The sequence below is a fragment of the Panthera pardus genome, unplaced genomic scaffold, assembly GCF_024362965.1.
Source record: "Panthera pardus isolate Hobbes unplaced genomic scaffold, ASM2436296v1 HiC_scaffold_6, whole genome shotgun sequence".
Taxonomy (NCBI): domain Eukaryota; kingdom Metazoa; phylum Chordata; class Mammalia; order Carnivora; family Felidae; genus Panthera; species Panthera pardus.
The window spans coordinates 55,966,434-55,982,081 of record NW_026526991.1 but is presented as its reverse complement, the minus strand read 5'-3'; the positions used below and the strand labels follow the sequence as shown (position 1 = coordinate 55,982,081).

The window sequence follows — 15,648 nt, the reverse complement described above, 5'->3', positions numbered from 1 at the left end:
TTAATCCTGATCATGAAAAACCATTCAAACACATACCAACCAGGTACTCTGAGGATCTCATATAATAATTTTTATGGAAACTAAATTGTGATTTGGGAATTGAATAAAATTCTAAGCACACTTAAGGAACTAATACTTGTCCTGTAGGAGCCTTCTTGTATTTAAGTATGTGGCCCAGTCCCCTTACATAATGAAATTCCTTCAGAGGATTCTTTCAAAAGAACTTTTCTCATTTCCAAGTTTTTGGAATCTTGGAAAACTTGCTCAAATAATGTCTATCTGTTCATTGCTTATTTTCGGAGAGAAAGAAATTTGTATTTCACAAGCTAAGAGAGTCTATAAAATAGGACTATTTTTGTGTCATAGAATCAAATATAAGCTGAAAGGGGCCTCAGAGAACGCTTAATCCTGCTGTCTTTTTACGAATAAGGAAACTAAGAGCCAGTGTGAATGCCACTTGCTCAAAGGGTTACGGCACTTTAGTGACATTTAATGTGATCTATGTATTCAAATTTTCCAGTGTTAGATCTCTGTATGTCACATAAAGCAAGATGCAGGATATAGGAGTCATTTTAATCACTTGATCATTTTATATTTCCAACAGACACTATTCCATTCTATCCAGGCTGATGACAACATTTTATAATATAACCCTTTAAAATGTTTTTAAAATTATTTGATTCCAATTAGTGCAAATAAGAACATTCTCAGTTTTTTATGAGCAATGCCTCTCTAAATACACTTAATGAGAGACAATTTAAGGTTACTAGACCTTCAGAGACCAACGATTCATTTCTTTTCCACCCCTGCCCTCAACTATTTTTTAAACTGAAAGAACTTACTGGTGTCTGACTCAAGCCAGTAAGAGATTTTAAGAAAAAGCACTAAGGCTGCACCCTTGGTTTGGCCTTTTCCCGTGACCTTTTGATTCAGTTTTTGCATTGAGGCAGTGTCTTAATTTGAGAATCTTTTACCAGGCTATCTATAGGGGACGGAAATGTGTCTTACAACCCTCCAATTCCCTGTAATACATGGATTGTCCCTTTTTCCTTTCCACCCTTGCTTGCAAGCAGATCAAATCTATTATGACCTTATTGCCTCTGCTAGTACTTGTTAAATGTAGCTAGTTAAAACCAACTCATGATACCAACATTCTTTATCTAAATCTCTTGTCCCAAAATGCCAACTGCCCTGTGTGCATTTTCTGCCTTCCAAGACGCCACAGACAAATAGTTTTACCAAATATTTTGCCTCTGCTTAACATAAATTGTCATTTTTCTAATCTCTTCTAACAGGGTCCTTCCTCATAACCATCGGCCTATCCCTAAAACCAATGCCACACATTTTAGGATTTTGTTTTACATACACCACCTCAAATTTTGTTGTTCTGTCAAACAGCTCTAATATGTTAAGGCTTATGACAATAGATATTTATTTCTTATTCATGCTACTTGGAAATATGGGTCAGCACTAGCGCCGGTTGGCTCCTGGCTAACCTTCAAACATCAGGGATCTAGGGACATGTTTTCATATTAGAAGTAAGGACTATAGGCATAGTGTCAAAACATGCAAACATATTTTAAGGTGACTCTTACTGCTTTATATCGCATTGACAAAGCATGTCCAAAGTTAGTGGGAAGGGAGTATATTTTGCTTTCAGAGATGCAGGGCAAACATGACTAGACCAGGACAAATAATGATGAAGAAAAAATAAAATTGTCAATCGAATCCATTGCTAAGTGTGTAGTAAAAGAAACAACTGACAACTTGGTTAGATTTCTAAGAGTTGCACAGCCCTTCCCTTCAAAGCCTTATAGTCCTGACTCTTGATACCATTTCCTGAATGCACTGGATGGTTAATTTTCCGTGGGCTCCAGCTTTTGTTTCCTCTTCCTAGTTTGGCAATTACCAACTGAATGTCTCCTGAAGTCTCCTGGGAAGTACAGAGCTGAAATGGGTGGAAGGCAGAAAGCCTAGGCAAGTGACAAGAAGCAAAGCAGAATTGGAACAGGCAAAATAGATAGTAGGGTGGAAAAAGGGCAGCAACGTGCACACTGCCAGTGGCTCAGGATTGCAGAGTAACATGAAGATAGTAGAAAGCGTACAGTTCTTAACTCTGAGTGCCTTGTCCTAGAGTGAAACAAGTGCAGCAGGTAGACTTAAGGAAAGATACCCGACATGGTTGGCTTTTAGTTCATTGTCTGCAAAATGGAGACAATAGCTACTCAATAGAATTATGAGAAAATACAGGTCAACATGTCAGGTATCTTAATCAGTGATGCTTACTTGTAATTTAAGAGGTAACAAAAAGTGTTATTTACATGGGTAATTGGTAGTGAGAAAATGTAATGTATATCTAAACTGATACATGGAGACCATCTCTGGGTATCCTCTTTACAATACAAAAGCCTCATCATTTCATTTAGGTATAACTAAAAACAAAATCATATAAAGCAAGACAAAAGGAAACAAAAACAGAGGAAAGGTCTCTAAAAATATAGCTTCCAATTTCACTCTATTACTTACAATAACCATATTTGAATTGGTTGTGTATGAGTTAAAATTAACCTATTTTTCAAAGCAGACATAAACCCCAAAATTAGGGCAAATAATTAAATGTGTAAGATTAACTTAAAGCATTTTATATAGTAAGATATTATAATAAGTGTTATTCCAAACTAGTATAGTTAAATATATATATTTTTTACCAACCTCACCCCAAGACTATGACCTATGTGTTGTTGTTGTTGTTTTAAATAAATACTCATTTTTGAGAGAGAGAGAGAAAGAGCAGGACCAGGAAGGGGCAGAGAGATGGAGACAGAGGATCCAAAATCCTGATGTGGGGCTCAAACTCACAAACCCTGAGCTCATGACCTGAGCTGAAGTTGGACGCTCAACTGACTAAGCCACCCAGGTGCCCTTTATGAGGTCTTTTTAAATGCATCTCTTTTGTCATATATTTTGAATTTTGCTATCATACACATTTTTAGCATCATGTTTTCACTGAACATTATATAATACATATTTCCTTTGTTACTGCACAACTTTTGTAATTATCATTTAATGTATGTATAACAGTTTACCAAGTGAATGGCAGTGACATATGTTCAGCCACTTCCCAGCATTGGTCATTTAAGTTGTCTTTACTTTCCCCATATTATAAATACTATTACTCAAGGGTGAGAGGATGCAGGCATTGTAGAATTGGGTTACAATTCTATTGGGGGACAAAGAGATATGTCATAGATGGAACTAAAACAGGATTCTAAAAGGAGCATTGCTTCACAGGAAGCTTCAGCCACCTGGTGAGCAGAGGAATAAGGGAGCTTATCTTGGTGAAATGGAAGACCATGTTACTTCATGTCTCTGGCTGGGTTGATTCACCTTGCTCTGGTACTATATCTTAATCCTGCCCTCAACAGTATTGTATTTTATAGAAACTTCTAGGAGATTCTAGCGTATTTCTCAATCTCATCCTTGGTATCCGGAGATCTTATGGATTTTTTCTTTACTTAATTTTTTAAAATGGGCTTTGTAATAGAAAAGTGAGAAGGGTATTCTATGGCCCTGTAATCTTCCTGGAAATCTTCAGGAATTTTTTTTAACACCCCTTTCTTAGTGCCAGTTAATTACCTTCCTTTCAAATTGAGGAAAGAAACAAATACCAGAAAATCTTTGAAGACTAAATGCATAATGGAAGACCCAAAAATCTGTAAATATATTCCATTTTTCCAGGTTGACCAGAGAATGTCACTAAAATATAAGAGGTAAAAAAGATAATGTCAGACAGCATCCTGCCCCCGGTACCGAGTTTTATCTTAGTCTGTTAAGGCTGCTGTAACAAAATACCATATACTAGGTGGCTTATAAATAACAGAAATTATTTCTCACAGTTCTGGAGACTGGGAAGTCAAAGATCAAGGTGCCAGCAGATTCAGTGTCTGGGTAGGGCCCTCTTCCTGCTTCATAGTATCCTCATTCGACAGAGGGAGCAAGGGAGCTGTCTCGGGGCCTCATTTAAAAGGGCATGAACCGTATTCATGAGAACTTCACCCTGGTGACTGCCTCCTATAGGCTCTGCCTTCAAATACCATCACCATTTGGGATTAGGTATCAACATCTGAATTTTGAGGGAACACAAGCACTCAGGTTCTAGGACCATATGAGGTATATTGCAGATTCTAGGGATTAGACATGGACATCTTTTGGGGGGCCCCTATTCAGCCCACTCAAACTGCTTGTACACAATTCTAAAGTATAGGATTAGAAAGTAGGAATTGCTTGGTGTGGGATGTCCATTTCCAATTCTTTATAAATAATTATGTGCTGGTTCATATTATTTTTTATAATTTGCCCATTATAAAAACATCTTCAGTTAGTTTGACCTTTATTATCAATTAGCATTCTCAGAGTCCTTTTAACTACAGCAGTAGTTCACATCTAAAAATAGGTTTTGTGTTACTGACATTTTGTGGGCCATGCACTATTGATATCTCTCTTGTCTAGTTGTCAAAGTAAATCAGTCTATAGGATTTAAAAGATGGTCCATCTGGAAGAATAAAATAACCTCTCAGCATTAGATTCCCATTTTAATTCAATTACCTGTTGGAAAAGAGAAGATTTGGTTCAGTTTAATTCCTATTGTAAAATTGGGTGAGTTATCATCTAAACTTAAATATCGTACGTTAATTTGACACAACTCTATCCTTTTGTATAAGAAAAAGGAAGTAGAAAGCAAAAAGTCTTCTTCATTATTCTTTAAGGAACATAGTAATCCCTTTAGGTGAAAACACAGCCAAGGTAGGATGTGAAGAACAAGCTATGCTTTATCTATGGGGCTATCTAGATGAATTTATAATGAAGTCAATAGTCTCCTCACATCAAATGATTTAATTTGGGACTTAGTTTCCTGAGAATATTATTTCTGGACTGTATTTTGCAACACAGACTTCTGGATGGCTTAGACTATTGATAAGCGTTCATAAAACTGAGGCATCCTGATTTAGATTTGGGTAGTTGAAGAAAAATTATTTGCAAAATATATAAAGGAACATTCTGATATTCTGTGCAACTGAATGAGAAAGGGCCCTAAATATAACACTGGAGTCTACCCATTGATCATCACTAATAGTTATATTATTTCTTTGTACTACATCTTCCTCTCCATAGATTAGTCAACCCATATTGATTGCTAGAAGATAAAGCAAGGTTTTGGGGCTTTAGCATGTCCCCCCACATAAGTTTTTTACTTTAAAAAATTTATTTTTTATTTTTTATTTTTGTACATTTATTTATTTTTAAGAAACAGAGTGAGACAAAGTGTGAGCAGGGAAAGGGCAGAGAGAGAAGGAGACACAGAATCTGAAGCAGGCTCCAGGCTCTGAGTTGTCGGCACAGAGCCCGAAGTGGGGCTCGAACTCATGAGCTGTGATGTGAGGTCATGACCTGAGCCGAAATCAGACACTCAACCAACTGAGCCACCCAGGCGCCCCCTAAGTTTTTTACTTTATAGCCAAATGTTTTCAGTAGTCATTAAGTCACCCTTTTTGTCAATGACAATGATATATTTTAGTCTATATACTCAACCGCATTATAGAGAGGGTAGATGTAAATAAGCTGAAATAGTGATGAATTCCTAAAGACTTTGAAGGATAGTTGAGGTTTAGAATTAGAGAACAAATATTTGAATTCCAATGGACCAGACAGACAAGGATATATGCAAGAATTGAAATTTGGAAATTCACCATAGAAATAAAACCGAAGGAATGTATTTGTTAGCAGAAAGAGCAGCCTCTAAGTTGCTGTGTCAAAGTGGAATCGGTAACAATGGGCCTAACAAAAATACTAGTCATGGTACCAATTTGATCACTTACTGGACATTACACATAGGAAAAATCACTTAGCACCTCTAACTCTTCATTCCCTCATCTCTCTCTCTCTCTGTGTGTGTCTCTCTTTTCACAGAATCCAGTGATTTGTTTTGTTTTAGCTTATTTATTTTGAGAGAGAGAAAGAACATGAGCAGGGGAGGGGCAGAGAGAGGGAGAGACAGAGAATCTGAAGCAGGCTCTGTACAGTAAGCAAGGAGCCCAATGGGGGGCTCAAACTCATGAACTGTGAGATCATGACCTGAGCTGAAACCAAGAGTCGGATGCTTAACCGAATGAGTCATCCAGGTGCCCCATATGCCCTTATCTCTAAATGTGATTAAAAACACCACTTCCTCTTCATTTATGGAATTATGATAATTAATTGAATCTTTGGGGGAAAAATTAAGCATTGCTGGTTTTTTTTTTTTTCATGCATCCTGTTGTAAGTAAAAGCCATCATGAAACAAGTGGCGTATGTGAGAACTGCTAAGAAACCAAATTAGCTGAGAGCATAGTCCAACTTGCACCTATGGTAATTAATCCAGCTTTTGTAGGGACACATAAGCTTTATGCCTTCTTGGACTTTAGGAAACAATCTCCAAAATAGTTGCTTTCCCAAATTAAAAGAAAACCTTCCCATATTCTTAAGGATTGTTGATCTTCTATTTTTTTAGTAGGGCACACAATTCTAAAACACTACTTTTCATTTTTAAAACTAAAGACTGGAGCACCTGGGTGGCTCAATGGGTTGAACATTTGACTTTGGCTCGGGTCATGATCTGACAGTTCGTGAGTCCCGAGTTGGGCTCTGTGCTGACAGCTCAGAGCTTGGAGCCTGCTTTGGATTCTGTGTCTCCCTCTCTCGCTGCCCCTCTCCTACTTACACTCTGTCTCTCTTTCTCTCTCTCTCTCTCTCTCTCAAAAATAAATAAACATTAAAAAAAATAAGAAAAAACCTAAAGACCAATATATGGGTTGTATGGATATAAATATATTTGCATAAACATGTATTAAAATATGATAGTTTTAGAGATGTAGAGAAAGGGGTGTAAAATAGATTAATATAGTTATAATTACCAAGCAGGAAGTTATAACTTACTGGATTTTTGGCCAGTTTGTTGAAAAAGCCATGCATATGCGTTGGTCTTTCGGTAAAAAAATAGACCAGTCAGGTTAAAGCACTGTGAAAGTTTTGTAGAAATGTTAGATGGCATTTAGAATGTGGACTTGTCAAGATTGCTTGTTGTGGCCTCTCTGCTGACCTCCATAAAGCATGATGATAATTAAGCATGGACTGCAAGGTCGGAGCCCAATTTTCAGGAATGCCTCAGGCTTTCCTTTGAGGCTTTGCCCTGAACTCAGGGCAGTTCTCTGTGCCAGAGGAAACGGACAGAAACTGTATTTTGTAAAATATAAGCAGGGTTTTCTGCATTCGGATGGGCTAGTTACATGTAGTAGGATGGGGCTGCCATCCCTAGATTACCCGGCTTAAAGTTACCAAGGTTCCCAAGGCACCTGGTAAGACCAGAACAGATGTTTCTCCTTGCTGCTGTTACCCCAGACCTGGGAGACCCATTTAGCATGAACTCTTTTTTCCTAGTGTAAGTTAAGACTTTAATTCCAGCCTTGTCCATTTATCAGATTTTATTCTTGACTTTATAATCCCCTGAGTACTCTTCATTCTGGTCCCCACCCTCAGTTTCTCACTGACTTGGCAACTAGATCACAGGCTTTGCTCATCCTGTCATACAAATCTCATTTGTATGGTCTGGTGGCTCTGTTGCCTGCCTTCAACACTTTAGATACAGCAGCCTTGTGTGCAAAACAGGAAACTGATTATTTAATTGAAAGAGTTGACTTTTTCTCAGCTTTAATCTGGGCAAAGGAATGTCTAACCCAAACAAAATAAACTCTAAGTACTAGCTTCTATATATTCAGCACAAGATTCAAGTTGAAATAATAGTATTTGATGTATTAGGGAATTTTAGCCTATTTGTCTGTCACCCAGATCTGATTAGGAAGTTTTAATTCTAAATCAGAAGGTCCCTAAAATACTTTTATTCCTTTTCATGACCCAGTCTGTCTCATTGTGAGACATATATATTATTGGTAATGTTTCCCATAATTCTCTTTTAAACTTTGTTTCTTTGTCAATGGATATTTTCTTTAATTGAATTTTACAGCAAATTATTTAAATGAGTATAGGAAATTATTTGAGTGACAGCTAATGAATGCCAATAAATTTCCTTCTCATATTGATAGATATGCAATCTATTATTTACTTTTTTAAAAAATGCCTAGTTCTTCATTTTATACTTATAAATTTTTTTTTCTCACACATGTATGTTTGTCATTTTGTTCATACTGTAGTAATCCAATTGATGGGTTGACAAAGAAATTTTGCTAATTATTAAAACATGGTCACATGTTTTCCTGGGATGATTAAAGCTAGTGGCTTTAATGAGGCTTATGGGATTGAATTATACATGTAACCTTTGTTTTTTTCATTTCTTTAGGAAATACAGAGTCTGCTCTACTCTCCCCTTTGCATTGCCTTCACATATCACTTCAAGGAATAGTGACTAGGCTTAAAAATTCCACGGATAATCCAAATAAATCTGTTCAATTTGGCATCTATCAACAGGTAAAATTATACTTTTAATTCCTATTTTTTCTGATTATTTCCACAAATAAAAGGAAAAAGACACAACAGCTATAAGTTGTGTAATATATTAACAGAATTGTGCACAGGAAACTAACGAGACCATTGAATGTGTGAATTGGATCTGACTTAATCAACTCAGGAGTTTTTTAATACTGAACAGGTTGGGGGCACCTGCATCCGACTTTGACCCAGGTCATGATCTTGTGGTTTGTGAGTTCGAGCCTCGCATCTGGCTCACTGCTGTCAGCACAGAACCCACTTGGATCCTCTGTCCCCCTTTTTCTCTGTCCCTCCCCTGCTCACGCACACGCTCTAAAATAAATAAACATTAAAAGAAATAATGAACAGGTGAAAGTGGAATATTTCAAGGGCTAATTGGTTAGGCTGTACTTTATAATGATTTAGTTAAGAGATCATGAGATATCAATTTATATGGAAAAAACTAAACAGCTAGGAGATAAGGAAGTGAAGAGATATAAATGGTGCCTCTCAACCTGGAGTATGTGGTTATAATTAAAATCAAGCAAATGTGCTGTAAACAGATAACAAAAGATCACATACTAAGATAAACTGGTGAAAAAATAACAATACAAAACAAGGATTGAGGAGAAAAAATATTTCAGTCATATAATCCTTTTTTGTTAAAAATTTTTATTTTAGAGAGAGAAGAGAGAGCGAGCGCATAAGCAGGGGAGGCGCAGAGAGGAAGGGAGAGAGAATCCCAAGCAGGTCCCATGCTGTCCGTATGGAGCCTGACTCGGGCTTTATCCCATGAGCTGTGAGGTTATGACCTGAGCCAAAATCAAGAGCCAGATGGTTAACTGATGAGCCACCTACGCCACCTATATAATCCTTTTTTTAAGGGCCTTTATGAGCATAGATTCCTGTCTATACAATAGAAATCCTAACATCAACCTAGCTTATTAGTAAATTTCAGTATTCATATTCATAACATGATTTGAATATTAGTAAATTTCAATATTCATATTGATATAATGCTTAATTATTTAAAAGTGTATTTAAGATTATTTAGAAAAGTTATTTTTGAAATGATAAAACAAATCATTCAGTTGTATTTCTGAGTGTTTACAATAGCAGATGTAATAAAAACTTTAATAGTTTAAACACATGAATTAATAATGAAAGACAGATTCTTTTATGCAAACAGGAAAATTGCAGAGAACTGCTCTACCTATTTTAGGTTTCATTTTTATCATTCTTCCTATGTGAATTTCTGAAAGCAAAGTCCTTCAGTATAACTATCAGCAGATTATAAAATTTTAGAATTTAGACTATTTTCATTCAAAATCTAAATAAAAAACACATATAAAAGATCACTGAAAGTATCCCTGATGTAATCTGACATTAAAATAAAAAATCTGTCTCTGTTTTTATAGATATCTGTTTAGTTTTTTGGTAGGTTTTCTGAAAACAGGTGGCAAAATTAGTTTTTATTAACTCATTTCCAACATTATTTTACTAACAGAAAATTGCTTCTCTCTTTCCTCTACATTGCAATTGAAATATGTTCACAAATAACATGAGAGTTGTAATAAGAAGACACTGAGAAAGGCTGGCAATTACAGCAAAAGCTAAGCAAACAACTTTACAAAGAAACATTGATGTTAGGCAACCAAGGTGTTTTAAAGTTAACTTCAGTTGTATTAAGTATGTGTGATCATTTCTTCCACAGGAGAGTGGGTGCTATGTACCATAAAGTTAGTGGTTAAGTGTTCCTAGTCATATCCAGAGAGAAAGTCCTTTCTTTTAACAAACAATAACATGCCATTCATTTGTTTGAAAGAATTTCATTGCTATGAAAAAAATGCATAAAATATATCATTCATTAAATGGTAGCACCATTTTGAGAAGAGTGGTAATATTAATTCATTAAAACCATATAATTTCTAATGCTATGAGTCTAGAAAACAGATGCATGTGAAATATTTTTAAGGGTTCTCAATTATTAAAAGAAAAATTCTAAAATGTATCTAATGATCTAATATTTCTACTAATTTAAAAATCTATTCTTTAAAATCTATCAGATTTAATACATGGTCCTTTAAAATTTTTTTTTAATGTTTATTTGTTTTTGACAGAGAGAGAGAAACAGAGTGCGAGCAGGGGAGGGGCAGAGAGAGAGGGAGACAGAATCTGAAGCAAGCTCCAAGGCTCTGCGCTGTCAGCACAAAGCTCGACATGGGGCTTGAACTCAAAGACCGCGAGGTCATGACCTGAGCTGAAGTTGGACGCTTAAACCAACTGAGCCACCCAGTTACCCCATACATGGTCCTTTTTAAACTTTGTAAAGAAAATACTAAGTATTTTGGATTAAAAATGTAATCTGGGTTTTCTTTTTAAGTTTTTATTTATTTACTTCAAGAGACAAAGCACAAGTGGGGAAGGAACAGAGAGAGAGGGAGAGAGAGAGAGAATCCCAAGCAGGCTCCACAGTGTCAGCCCAGAGCCCAAAGCAGGGCTCGAGCTCATGAACTGGGAGATCACCACCTGAGTGGAAATCAAGAGTCAGACACTTAACCTACTGAGCCACCTAGGACGCTCAACCAACTGAGCCACACAGGAGCCCCAAATGTATTCTGTTTTTAAGTGATAATAGCTCTGTTTTTACTATGTTTAGAAATCAGATTGAGATAGCTTTTATTTTGGAGTTGGTACTTCAGTACAGAACTGAAACCGTTGAGTAATTTTTATTTCTGTAAGTGAATTAAATGGTTTCAACTTTTAGCCCATAGCAAAGTGACATACCTCATTCCATTTTTTTTTTGTTAATTTTCTGAGTATAAGAGTATTAAAAAGTATTCATGCAAAGTCATGTAATTGTAGCTATAACTGGAATATACTATTTTGGTGATTATCAAGAGTAATGTATGAAAATGGAAATATGGTTTCAACTGTTATTTCATTTTCTTTAAACAGGTTATTTGAATTTCAAATAGAGGAGCAGACATGCCACCCCCAGCAGGTGCCCCACTGCATCCACCTCCTGATGGAGGATGGGGCTGGGTAGTGGTTGGAGCATCTTTTATCTCCATTGGATTTTCATATGCGTTCCCCAAAGCAGTCACGGTGTTCTTCAAAGAAATTCAGCAAATATTCAACACTACCTACAGTGAGATCGCCTGGATATCATCCATTATGCTGGCTGTTATGTATGCAGGAGGTAAGGTTTCTGGTAATAAATGGAATTGCCAATTAAGAAAACAATTCTTCCATACCGCAGTGTTTTACATGTAGTGTCTTGGTGTATATATTGTCACTTAAAACCAATCAAACATAATTCCAAATGAATTCTTAATAATTTTATTGATTCCACCTCTTGAACTATTCACCTGAATCTGAGTATTACTAGAGTATTTATTTGAACGATAATTTCTTTGAACAAACTAAGATTCACTAAATTATAGAATTTCCAAGGGAGCTACCTTTCCATTTAATTTGGAGTGAAGTCTATACTGTAGTGTCAGTATCATTTCCTACCACTGCTACAGTTGGTAGAAATGCTTTCTTCTTAATGAGAAATAACCTACAATTGCTGACAATCTATAAGCCTAGGAAGTACTTCACTTTCAGCTGCAAAAATGGAGTGTTATCAGTATATTCTGGATCCATTCAGGTTTGATCCACTCAGGTTTGTGTGATCAAAATAATTCCTTATCTCTGTAGTATTCATTAAATATGACAGGTTTTAATTTAAATGGTTGCCTGAAAATTATCTCGTTACATTCCTTGTTTAAATGAGGTAAGATTCATGAAGGATAAAAAATAAAGTACCGTATCACTTCTGAATATTTTTTAAAAAATGGAATTATTTATGCAGTATTATGTAAATTATTTTCTTTAAATCAATCTCAACAGCAGACTAGACTGTCTCTAATTTTTTTAAGTCATTGCTTAAAATATTTAGGTTTTCGAGTTTTCATTTTTCAACTGGATACCCGATTTTAAGATACAGATGTAGGCTTAGAATATAAGCACTAAGAGAAACCATACAAATCATTTAGCACAGTTTCTTACTTGGCAGTTGAAGGTAATATGGCTCATTAGTGATAGGAAGATACCATTAGAAATAATATTCAACATTTATTAGTATTTACTTTCACATAAGTTCTCTCTAAACGCTTGTTATATATCATATGATTTAATCCTCTTAACAATATGTGAAATAGGTATTATTTTCTCTCCATTATATAACTGAGGAAATCGAAACATAAAATAGTTTCCCAAGACAGACAGCTCATTAGTGGCAGATGGAAATTGGACTCCAAACATTGTGACTATGCTCTTAGGCCTTTCTCATTTCTTCCTCTCTGCCTCTAGAAAGTGATAGAGCCAGATCTAGGCCAGGCCTTCTACTGACCTGATTCAGTGATACCTCCACCGAGGTCATTTGTCAATGGCATATGATTATTCTGTAGGATATTGGTCTCTTTAGTGTGCTACCGAGGTGAAAATTTTATCCTCCAATAATCCTGTGTGTGTGTGTGTGTGTGTGTGTGTGTGTGTATGTGTGCCCATGTGTGCTCATGTTGATATATGTGTTTTCCATTTTCTATATGTCACTGATTTTACATTAATCCAGTTTGCCTTTCTTAGCTTTTTAGCTAGGTTAAATTGCTGCATTTTTTGTTCTGGTACCAAAAGAAATCTTTAAAATGCTACTTGGGGGGCGCCTGAGTGGCTTAGTCGGTTGAGCGTCCGACTTTGGCTCAGGTCATGATCTCGCGGTCTGTGAGTTAGAGCCCCGCGTCGGGCTCTGTGCTGACGGCTTAGAGCCTGGAGCCTGCTTCGGATTCTGTGTCTCCCTCTCTCTCTGCCCTTCCTCTGCTCATGCTCTGTCTCTCTCTGTCTGTCAAAAATTAATAAACATTTTAAAAAAATTAAAATGCTACTTGGGTGGATCAGTGAAAACTTCTGCTTCTAAAACACTTTCCGAGTATCTCCTTTGGACAGTTGCTTTAAGGAATATAATTATAGTATTTCTGATGACTATAGAAACAGTAGATACTGTGCACCCTGTCTTGTTCCTCTGGCAGAGGGTCAGGTGTTCTTTAATAACACTTCACTAGAACTACACACAAATTCCTCTTTTCCTGAGCTACAAAATGTGCTAATGTTAAGATATGAATTTTTTCCCCTTCTTAAATACAAATGAAACAGATTCCTCTAGAAGTCCATTGAATTTGAACATCATAATTTTTTGTTGAATAGGTAGTTGACTAACTCACAAGCAAGACAAAAATTTGTATAACTTTTAGATTAACTCAAGTCTTGACTTTATTACTTTTAAGCAAATAACCCAAAAATCCCAGTGCCTCAAAGGAATACATGTTTATTTATTGCTCAAGCAATGTTTCATCTAGTGGCTCTGCCATCACCTGAGACTTTGTGGTGTTTCTAAAATCTGTTCCATTTGTCTGGAGAGAATGAACACAGACATCATGGAAGAACATGTGGAGATATTTTAGGGCCAGGCCTGGAAAGGATAAAAGGTACTTCTGTAATATTCCACTGGTCAGAATTTGTGTGTGTGTGTATGTGTGTGTGTGCGTGTGTGTATTTTTCAAAATTTTATGTAAATCCAAGTTTGTTAACATATAGTGTAATAATGGTTTCAGTAGTAGAGTTTAGTGATTCATCACTTACATATAACACCCAGTGCTCATCCCATCAAGTGCCCTCCTTAATCCCTTCACCCATTTAGCCCATCCCCCCACTCACAACCCCTTACAGCAACCCTCAGTTTGTTCTCTTTAAGAGTCTTTTATGATTTGCCTCCCTCTCTATTTTATCTTATTTTTCCTTCCCTTCCCTTATGTTCATCTGTTTTGTTTCTTAAATTCCACATATAAGTGAAATCATACGATATTTCTCTGACTTATTTCACTTACCATAATACGCTTTAGTTCCATCCATATTGTTGCAAACGGCAAGATTTCATTCTTTCTAATCATTGAGTAATATTCCATCGTGTATATATATATACCACATCTTCCTTATCCATTCGTCAGTCGATGGACATCTCGGCCTTTCCATAATTTGGCTAGTGTGGATAGTGCTGTTATAAACATTGGGGTGCATGTTCTCCTTTGAAACAGCATAAGCGTATCCTTTGGATAAATACCTAGTAGTGCAATTGCTCAATCATAGGGTAGTTCTATTTTTAACTTTTTGAAGAACCTCCATATTTTCCAGAATGGCTGTGGCAGTTTGCATTCCCACTAATAGGGCAAAAGTGTTCCCCTTTCTCCACATCCTCACCCACATCTGTTGTTGTCTGAGTTGTTCCTTTTAGCCATTCTGACACATTTGAGGTGGTACTTCATCGTGGGTTTGATTTGTATTTCCCTGATGCTGAGTGATATTGAGCATCTTTTCATGTGTCATTTGGCCATCTAGATGTCTTCTTCTTGTGTCTTTTGACCATTTCTTCACTGGATTATTTGTTTTTTTGGTGTTGAGTTTGGTAAATTCTTTATAGATTTTGGATACTAACCTTTTATCAGATATGTCACTTGCATATATCTTCTCTCATTCCATAGGTTGGTTGCCTTTTAGTTTTGTTGATTGTTTCCTTTGCTGTGCAGAAGCTTTTATTCTTGATGAGGTCCCAACAGTTCATTTTTGTTTTTGTTTCCCTTGCTTCCAGAGATGTGTCTAGTAAAAAATTGTTGTGGCTGAGGTCAAAGAGTTTGTTGACTGTTTTCTGTGCTAGGATTTTGCTGGTTTCCTATCTTACATTAGGTCTTTCATCCATTTTGAATTTATTTTTGTGCAGAGTGTAAGAAAGTGGTCCAGTTCATTTTTCTGCATGTCTGTGTCCAGTTTGCCCAATACCATTTGCTAAAGGACTGTCTTTTTTCCATTGGTTATTCTTTCCTGTTTTGTGGAAGGTTAGTTGGCCATATATCTGTGGGTCCATTTCTGGGTTCTCTATTCTGTTCCATTGATCTATGTGTCTGTTTTTGTGCCACTACCATACTGTTTTCATGATTACAACTTTGTAATACAGCTTGATGTCCAGAATTGTCATGCTTCCAGTTTTGGTTTTCTTTTTCAGTGTTTCTTCTTTCTTTTTTAATATGAAATTTA

At 36.2% G+C, this 15,648-nt stretch overlaps 1 protein-coding gene across 5 annotated transcripts in view; it reads left to right on the top strand.

The window, feature by feature from the left end:
- Nucleotides 1-15,648, top strand: part of SLC16A7 (solute carrier family 16 member 7) — a 188,487-nt gene that overhangs the window by 88,652 nt on the left and 84,187 nt on the right. For 3 of the 5 annotated variants that reach the window (XM_019454958.2, XM_053895706.1, XM_019454960.2), the window contains exon 2: nt 11,476-11,719. In XM_019454958.2, coding sequence (XP_019310503.2) covers nt 11,506-11,719 — 214 coding nt within the window. In that variant the 5' untranslated portion in view covers nt 11,476-11,505. Of the gene's footprint in view, nt 1-3,291; nt 3,397-8,389; nt 8,518-11,475; nt 11,720-15,648 lie in introns of all 5 variants that reach the window. The other 2 variants (XM_019454959.2, XM_019454956.2) reach the window with 2 other exon arrangements.